At 39.6% G+C, this 9,990-nt stretch overlaps 1 protein-coding gene across 3 annotated transcripts in view; it reads left to right on the plus strand.

Annotated features, from left to right (window-relative positions):
* LOC122073811 (YTH domain-containing protein ECT2-like) overlaps positions 1–9,990 on the plus strand; it is a 43,572-nt gene that overhangs the window by 8,020 nt on the left and 25,562 nt on the right. For 2 of the 3 annotated variants that reach the window (XM_042638453.1, XM_042638454.1), the window contains exons 2-5: positions 777–814; positions 925–1,102; positions 5,658–5,734; positions 5,825–6,346. In XM_042638453.1, coding sequence (XP_042494387.1) covers positions 777–814; positions 925–1,102; positions 5,658–5,734; positions 5,825–6,346 — 815 coding nt within the window. Of the gene's footprint in view, positions 1–737; positions 815–924; positions 1,103–5,657; positions 5,735–5,824; positions 6,347–9,990 lie in introns of all 3 variants that reach the window. The other variant, XM_042638452.1, reaches the window with a different exon arrangement.

A 9,990-nucleotide genomic window follows, 5' to 3' on the forward strand; every position in this document is an offset into this window, starting at 1 on the left:
AAAAAAAAAAAAAAAAAAGACAGGTTCTCTTATGAATATATGACATTAGGTCAAGAGGAAAGACAATAAAGCCCCCCACTTACAGAAGGAAAATACCAAAAAGACCCAAACAATCATAAAAAGGACCACATGGTCCCTGTCGTAGGCGCTAATATTAGCGCTATTCCCTGTTTGGGAATAGCACTAAAATCAACATATATATATATATATATATTATTTGTCTTCTAGACCTGTTTTTATCATCTTTCTGGATTGATGAGAGTGGGGCAGGTTAGGGTTTAACTGAAACTGGTTCCAAAGATCTCGCCATGTATTTCCTCTTTATCTTTCTCTCTTGTTAAAGCAATGAATTATCCAACTCCAATTTGAGGCTGTTATTCTGTTAAAGCTGTCTATTACTCATGGTAAGAATTCTAGGTTAGGTTGGGCAGTAAGGAATCTCTTCTCCCTAGAACTATAGTAGAAATATGGATTTGGATCTGCATATGAATGGTCCAATGTTTTTCTTATCAATAACTCATGCTTGGTAGAGTGGATACACTATTTTCTGATTTCCCCTCTGTCCCTTCAGAATAATCAGTAGCCAGTTTGTGCTTGCATGCCTCTATTTACGCTTGTGTACATATCTTTAATTTCCACGTGTTCTTTAATGAACTTTGGGTTAGATATCTTTCTCTTACTCACTGTTCTTCAATAAGCGTTGGGTGGTTGATAATTACAAAACTCTTGTTTCGTAGACTCTACTGAGTCACTGAACATATTGACCCTGAATGCAGAAGAGAAACCTGCTGATCCAGATAACTTGGAGGACCAGGTAGTTTTCTACCTCATAAAAATGATTTCCATTGTTATTTTAGTTTTATTATCTTTATTCTTTTGGTAAAATCAGTCCATTGATTTTTTTTCTTCAATTTTTATTATCAGCCTCTTTCCATCAAAGATGAGCAGATGGTTCCTCCTAATCATTCTCAGGATGCAGCCCCCACTGGTGCCCCTAGAGATGCCACAGGTCAATCAACATCTTTAGGTGCAGCTGGAGATTGGAGCACTGTCTACCAACCCAATATTTATGCACCTCAGGCCCATACATTCTACTATGGAGGTTAGTTCATTGTTTTCACCTTACCTGCACTGAAGAAGATTTTGGTATATGCTGTATGTGTTTAGGAGTTAGGACTTACGACCTACCAGTAAATCAATAATGATCTGCAAACTGAAAATTTACCCAAGGGTATTAGGAAATTTATGTTGAATACCTATAAAACAAGGATGAGCAGTTGGATGATTTTTAAGCTAGTATGCATCTTTTATGGGATCAACACCTTATTCATTTCGTTTCTCTCTCTCTCTCTCTCTCTCTCTCTCATGCATGTCCATGTGTTCTTCAGGAAGCTAGTTGAGTTCGGATCTAGTAGCTTCTGTTTTGCCAACCGCATACAACTTGAGAAAAAGTTTAATTGAGTTGAATTGAATTATAGTTTCAAAATGTAAACCACCAAGATAGGTGTGTTTGTAAGGCAGCAAAGCAGCCTGAAATGCAACATATATACGTATATGTATATATATATATATATATATATGCTACCAGAATGCAATTTCCCTCTCACATGGATTTTTTTATTTATTTTCTCTCCTACTCTTAATATGTGGGTTCCATATAAATGATACTTTTTTCAAGACAACCGTTGGTGTGGCATGCAGATTCCCTCCCACACTGGCAGTATATTATATATATATATATGCGTGTGTGTGTATGTGTTCCAATACTCGATACAATATGTTGCGGTTGCTGGTCACCTGATAGGAAAAGCATGACTGATCCCTTCCTGAGCCATGTCAAAATTGATATGTGATAAATGGGTGAGAATCCTTGAGATTTGACACTGTGTGTGTGTGTGTGTGTGTGTGAGAGAGAGAGAGAGAGAGAGAGAGAGAGAGAGAGAGAGAGAGAGATGGAGGGCTGGTTAAAGAAGGGGGAAGATCAGAATAGCAGTGGTGAAGGGAAGCACACCCTCTGTAACCAACTCAATTTCTTTATTCAAACTCTTCAGTCTCTTTGACTGTCCATCAGCTATATATAGATAGGAGAAAACATCTCAAAAATAGAAACCTAACAAGGCATAAACTTAAATTTGGAAACAAATTGCAAACCAACTAACTCACTTCTATGTTCCCACTTTGTGAAATAGAAAACGTTAAATAATTAAAATAATAAACTAGTACTACCAACCCTTGGTTAGACTGGTTCTTCTTGGCTTTTGGCTTCCAAAGCTGGTCAAGCTGGTCCAACCAATCAAGTGCATCTGTATCTTCATCTACTCTCCTCTTCTGAAAAGAACTCGACTCCGTCAAGTTGGGAAAAGGACCGGGGAGGCCATCTGAAGGAATACGTCAACGGAGGAACCGATCTTGCCATTTTCTTGAGCTTAATGTCGGGGAGATTGGAACCTCATGATTTTGTTGCCATGCTTGAAAGCATAGGTGTTGGCATAGCCACAATGATTTTAATTGAGCCTGTAGGAGAAGGGGCTTGCTGGTTCCTTCGAACCAGGTTCAACGTTGGACCAGCTGGCCCCCCGCCTGGGTCCCCTCAAGCCAGCAACACTGTTTGCGATTTACTGTTCATATGAAAACAGTAGCCCTTGCAATTTTGTTTATTATTAAGACTTCTAGACGGCCCTATAGCCATCATAGATTGAAGGGTGTCCAGCAGCTTCCAGAATTCCATATTTCCTCTCCATTGACAGCTACAGCTTGGACAATTTGTTTCTAATTTTATTGCTTTAGTTTAGTTTTTCCTTTTTTAGATCCTCTTGTTAGGCAAAGAATAAAGTAACTGGTTAGTTTCTATTTTTACATTTGCTTGGTCAACAAGTAGTTTGTTGTTAGGAAAAAGATTTGTTTCTCTTCTTGGGTTAGTTTCCTTTTTAGTTAGTTTTCTTTTCTTCGTAAGCAATATAAGGCTAAAGACCATCAATTTAGTGAAGAGGACAGATTTGAAGTTAATAAATTTGAGTTAAATTCATGGCTGTGATAGCTGAATTTGAGAGGGTGAGATGCCCAACCCAATCACCATTCTTCTCCCCCTTCTCATCTTCCCATCGATTCTCTTTTCTGTTTCTTTTCGTTACTTTGTTGTGAGTATTTGAGAGCTTATATTCCAAGACCACCTGAAGGCCTGAAGTTAATATACATGATCAGATTGAAGACCAGCCAAGGAGATCAGAATCGACTCCAATTGTCAGAGTATTGCAAGATCAGATCGATTCCCATTGGATATCCTCTACAGAAGACCTGCTTCAGGGTCCCTTCTGGGGGTTTGATCCTAGTCCTAGGAGGGTCCTTCGATCAGCAACCCAGGCCCTTTGGACGCCTCCTGCACGAGCCGCAAGTTTCTCCTCCAAGCTGCTTGAAACCCTAATTCTGGCCGATCTGTTCCTGGTTAGTTTTCTCCTCTGTTGTCCTCCTTCCCCTCTTTTCGGCTCTACTTGGGAACCTTATTAGCTGTACTAAGACCTGGTTTGAGGCCCAACGGAGCCTTCTTGTGTGAGTTCCCTATTCTTCACCAGTTCAAACCTAATTTCGGACTGCAAGAATCAGTTTTGGTTCCTTAATCTGTAATTCAGATCCGAGTCTTGGGTTGGAGTGCTTAATCAACTGGGGTTGTTTACCTAGTGTAAACCACCTTACATCACACAATGCTGTACTTTCTTACCAAACAACTATGGTCTACCAAGAAGGATAGGGCACACTTTTTAGAGGGAGGATGTTGCATTGGACTGTATCCACAAATCCACCAATAGAATATGTGACCAAACACTTATTGGTGATTTTGAGTTTAGTGTTGTTCACCCATGCAACCTTATAAGGATTTAGATGTGGCTCTGTATTCAAACCCAGCTTAGGAACAACGTCTTCAGAGATGGCATAATGCAACTAGCTCCATCAATGACCAATGTTAACATTTGGTGATAGCACTTCACACAGGTTTGGAAAATGCTACTATGGGACGAATCTTCATCTTCAGTGACTTTCTGGGTGGTCAAAACGGGACGAAGGACATATAAAGGATATGGCTCCTCGTCATTGGCAATACAATTGACTTCACTTGACGCACGCTCTGCCTCTAAACCAATTGTCACAGAACCAAGGTACTCTGAGGAGAAACCTTATCAATAAAAGCAACCAAACAGCTGGGACATTGAGCATTGATATGTCCGAATCCGTTACACGAGTAGCACCGAATGGTAAACCTTGTCGTCCCATAAGGTTTGTTTAAACCATTCCAAGGTGGAGAGTATGTAAGATAGTTAGGCTATGAAGATGACATGTCAAAATCATGTCATTGTGGAGAATACGGTCAGCTAGGTCGTGAAGATACCATAGATGAGCATTAGTCTCTGGTCTGTTGAATGACTTTTCCTATATAGAAGGCTTTTGCTTAACGGAACCAGTACCTCGAAGAAAATTTTCTTCAAAATTTCTCCAGTTGTATAGGCGTTTTAGACTTTCCTCAACCTAATATGCTATTTACAACATCTTCTATTGTAGGAAGTCGACTGGATGCAAAAGAAGCACAATTTGAGGGTGCAAACTTCGGTGGAACTGTGCTACCAATACTTCATCCCACAAAAATCAGAACAAGTGGAAAAATAGTAGAATCGAGCAACAAACTCTTCAATGGTCAGACCTCCCTATTTCAACCATGCAAATCTGAGGTGCATACGTTGCTTGTAATTAGGAGGCAAAATTCTCCGATTCATGACTTTGGGCAAGACTCGGGTAGTGCCTTTCAGTTTAGCCTCTGCAAATAAGACCTTTCTGGCCTCAATCAACCTGTACCATCTAAAATCTCAAAGTTGTGAATCCAATCAAGGTACAGTTCTGGATTGTTATCCCCATAAAAGTGACTTTCAGAGCAGAAAACTAGCACAATTTCTCTATTCAAATTCTTCAATCTCTTTTACTGTCCATCGGTTACATATATATAGGAGAAAACACCTCAAAAATAGAAACCTACTCTAACAAGGAATAAACTTAAATTTGGAGGAAAATTGCAAACCGACTTACTCAATCACATTCCTACTTTGTGAAATAAAAGACATAAAATTAAACTACTACTTCCAATCCGGGGTTGGACTGGTTCTTCTTGGCTCTTGGCTTCCAAAGGCAGTCATACTGGTCCGACCAATCAAGTGCATCCGTATCTGCATCAGTGTACGTGTTCCAATACCCGATAACAATATGTTGTGGGTGCCAGTTACCTGATAGGGAAAAGTATGACTGATCCCTTCCTGAGCTATGTCAAAATAGATGTGTGATCAATGTGTGAGAATCTTTGAGATTTGACTTGGATTCATATCAGTCTAGTTGATATCAAAGTGGGCTACTCAAGGATTGGGGGATAAGATGTTAACTTTGGGTCTTACTTGGTAATTTCTTGCCTGGCGATATGGTACTCAGGGGAAAAATATTGGCTTTTGGATGGTTAGGGTCATTTGATTGGCATTTCTGGATATGGCATCTTAGAGTCACGCACCTGATGAACTCGTTTATTTTAATGCAGATGGGTGAACACATTTGGCCTCGGTTTTGTTTTCGGATTTGTGCTTCCTTACTAATAACATGCTTGTTTCTTATATCTGCCGTAATTCCAGGTTATGACAATGGGATTGGTGAATGGGATGAATATCCTCACTATGTTAATGCAGAAGGCTTGGAAATTGGTTCTCCTGTAAGTAAATTTTCTTAATGTTATTTCTGTATCATTCCTTCATTGTTTCATCTCACCAAAGATTTGTTTTTTCTATTTGATCTTGTTAAGGGCATCTACAGCGAAAGTCCATCACTTGTATTCCATAATGGTTTTGGGTACAATCCTCAGATTCCATATGGGCCATATTCACCGGTTACAACTCCTCATCCATCTGTGAGGGGAGATGGCCAGCCATACTCTCCACAGCAATTCCCGTTCGCAGGTCAGCCTTATTACCAGCAACCAGTTCCTCCTAGTATGCCGTATATTTCCTCACCAACCCCAGTTTCACAAGCTGAGTTGACAATGCCTGTTAGCATAGATCAACAAGGGGATGGGATGCTTTTTGGGCCTAGACCTGGTTATCCTCCATTCAGTTCTTTTGGTATCGGAAACAGTTTTAATGGAAATTCTGCTAGTGGCAGTTTCTATGATTTGCGGCAAGGGTATGAGGGATTTGGATCTGGTGCACCCTGGTCATATTGGTCAAAACCCACAGATGGGCAGAGGTCTTTCTCACCTTTGTCATCTCCAGCAGCTTCTCCACAGACAATCAGCTCATTTGGATCATTTGGTCACAACATTGGAATGGTGACTTTTTCTTACCTATTAAGCTTTGGGTTAATTTCAATTTATTATAATCTTTTGGAACTTCAAAGTCATTAAAATCCTTGGGATTATATTTGACATATCTTTGTTAGGTTCCTATTGGGTTTGGGATAGTTGCTAGCTAAGTTAGAGTTAGTTTTCTTATTGGGTTATGCTTCCTATTTGTGTTATGACTATGTAATAGATAGTCTATGTATTCAATGAAAGTGGAGGTCCCAACCACACGGATGTGACTCCCAAGTTATACCAATCTCTTTGTCTCTCTCTTATTTCTTCTTCTCTGATTCTGGTTCTTAGATCTTTACATGCTATCAGAGCCATGAAGAAGAAGTAGAGGAAGAAAAAATAGGTGACCTGAGTTTGTCTACTGTTTAAAAAAGAAAAAAAGAAAATGAGAAAAAAAAAGGGTCATTGGTGAGTGTTACTTTGTTCTGCTGGTCCTATTGCTGCTACTACTGATTGATTGAGTCTGTTTTCAAAAAGCTGTTGTATATGTGTTGATTGAACTAGGATTATCTGGTTGGTTGATGATTCATTTTCTGCTGCACCAAGATTTCTGCTAATCGATATCCTGCTGCTACCACTGATTGAAGAACTGATGGTGGTTGCTGGTTTCAAACATGCTTTTGGTTTGCTGCTATCGTGTGATGTGCTACTGCTACTGATGTCTGTTGTTGTTGCCGGTATTGATTTGCTCCCACATAATTGTGATGCTATCGATTATTGCTGCAAGGGTTGAAGGCGTGATTGAGAAGAAGACGATATGGTTTCTCAAACGGTATTGTTTCTGAGAGGAGAACAGAGATGTGATGAGGAGATAGCATTAAGAATAGATGAAGATGCTTGGAAGGGTTTCTTGTCGTGAGGTTGTCAACCTCACGATCGTGAGTTGTCTTCGTTCCTTTTCTATCTTGTTTTAGTTTCCTCTTTTGCCCTTCACTAATTGTCTGATCCTTTTATGTCCTTAATTGATTGTCTTTTCCCAGTTTACCCTTTTTCCTTTGCTTGTGTTTATTTGATAGTCCTGTCCTATTGAGCTGTTCAATACCCTCTTAAAAATCTGGTTTATTACAAGTTTGTCATTTTCTTTGAGGGCTTTTTGATAAATTGCAGATTTACCCTTCCTTTGTAATTTGGATTTTTTTAATTCTTGAATGGGCCCATAAGCGATCCGATTCTGGTATTGGAACTGGATCCGCATCAAGTGGTATTGAGATATATTACCAAATTGCCATTGTTTCTTTGTAACTTGGTAGTTTGTATCGGAGTGTGTCCATACCGAACCCGATTGAGTATTTTGACCTAGGGTCCCGCATCAATTGGGGTTTGCATGAAGTCATCAAAATTTCGATTTTACATATATGTGCCCAGGATCATCTCAGTTTGGAATTTGCACTTTTTGGGAAAATTGGTACTTGCATGCGTGGTAATTGGAGTTATTTGTTCAAATTTGTTGCCGTCAGGGGGAGATTGGAAATTATTTTATTGTGGTGCCCTTGGTTATGGGATTCTTCATGATGGTGGTTGTTGAAAATTATTTGTCCTTGTGTACTGCTACACGTGAGGGGGAGATTAAAATTATTATCTGTTCAATTTGATTTATTGTCTGCTTAAGATTATGTCTACACAAGATTATTTCGTTTGAAGACGTATTTGCTCGTGTCTGTCCTCAACAACTATTTTATCTTTTGAAGATGATATATTAAGTGACCTGATGCTGTTTGGAATATTCAACAACCTGATGTTTGGTTCCCATCTACTTGATGGTGTTGTCTATTTTTCTGTGGAATTTTCTGTGAGACGTCTTTTTAGGGAGATCTCTGTTTGAGGCTCGTGAGTACTTTTGTTATAACTATTGGGGGCTACAGTTTCTGTTAGAGTGCATTCTTTGGGAAGGTCTTTTGATGTAGCTATTGGGTGCCACACTTTTATTAGAGTGCCTTTTTTGGAAGGGCTTTTCGTTGCTTTTGGAGTTGCTGATGGCTTTATGATGATTGATTGGAATTCTCTCTATGCTCGTTGGAGTTCTTGTTGGTCTAAACTGGAGCCTTCTTTTGCTATATGTATACTCCAGCTTGAGGGGGAGTGTTAGAATGCATGAGTGAGTGTGTCGGTTGGAGGGTTATGGGTGTCCATAGACCTTTATGCCGTGGGATTATATTTTACGTATCTTTGTCAGTTTCCTATTGGGTTTAGGGTAGTTGTTAGCTACTTAGCTTCCACACTTGATTTGGCCACCATGGTCTAATTTTTGCTCTTCCAAGACCCAAGATTCCCTCCAACAAATGTGCAATAACCAGTATCTGACCGTTTAGCAATAGAAGATCCAGCCCAATCAACATCACAATAACCTTCAATACGTCTATGTCCATGATTAGAGTACACCAGACCGTTGCCTAGAGCCTTCTCGAGATACCTTAGAATACAAATACTGGCATCCTAATGGGACGTCCGAGGAGAGGACAAAAATTGACTCATAACACTGACAGGAAAGGCAATATCAGGTTGAGTTACAGTCAAATAGTTCAATTTCCCAACCAATCTTCGATATTTCTTAGGATCATCTAGATAATCACCACCATTAGATGTAAGTTTCACATTAGGATCCATTGGAGTATGTAGAGGTTTAAGATCCTAGCATCTTGTCTCAGAAAGTAATAGGGACATACTTTTGTTATGAAAGTGAAATGCCTTTCTTTGATTGAGCTATACCTCAACACCCAAAAAATATTTCAACCCTCCTAGATCCTAATAGTTTGAAATTCGTGCCGTAAGTTTCGTTTCAAACTCTCATACCTACAGAGTCATCTCTTGTAATCACAATATCAACAACATACACTATGAGAAATATTCTCCTTGCACTGGATTGTCGATAAAACATTGAATGATCACTGTCACACCATATCAACTCAAATTCTAAAACAACTTTAGTGAACCTACCAAACCACACTCGAGGAGACTGCTTCGTCCCATATAGAGACTTCTTGAGCTTACACACCTTACAAGAGTCCCCTTAAGCAACAAAACCCGGAGGTCGCTCCATATAGACTTCCTCCTGGAGATCAACATGTAGGTACACATTTTTAGCATCTAACTGGTACAAGCACCAATAGTGAGAAGCAGCAAGAGAAATCAAAATGTGAACATATGCAAGCTTAGTAAACGGTGAATTTTTTTTTCTAAATAATCTACTCTATACACAGGCATACTCCTTTGCCACAAGTCTAGCCTTTAAATGAGCCAGAGAACCATCAGGATTCACTTTAACCACAAGTACCTAGCGACAACCAATAGCTGATTTACTTGTAGGTAAAGGTGCCAGATCCCAAGTTTGATTTTCCACAGAATTTAACAGTTTCTCAGTCATAGCAGCCCTCCAACTAGAACTAGATAATGCCTCTGCAACAAAGTTAAGAAAATGAAAATGCTCAACAGTAGACAAGAAGGAAGGGGTAGAAGACGACAAGCCAGAATAGGACACAAAATTCGAAAGGGGATGTTGAGTGCAGCTCCGGACACCCTTATGATGAGCAATAGGGATATCAAGGTCAAAGTAAGGAATACTTATCTCAGGATTAGGAGGCAAAAAAGATGAAGCAGAAACCATTGAATTGGGGGGGGGGGGG

The sequence above is a fragment of the Macadamia integrifolia genome, chromosome 3, assembly GCF_013358625.1.
Source record: "Macadamia integrifolia cultivar HAES 741 chromosome 3, SCU_Mint_v3, whole genome shotgun sequence".
In the NCBI taxonomy this organism is placed as follows: domain Eukaryota; kingdom Viridiplantae; phylum Streptophyta; class Magnoliopsida; order Proteales; family Proteaceae; genus Macadamia; species Macadamia integrifolia.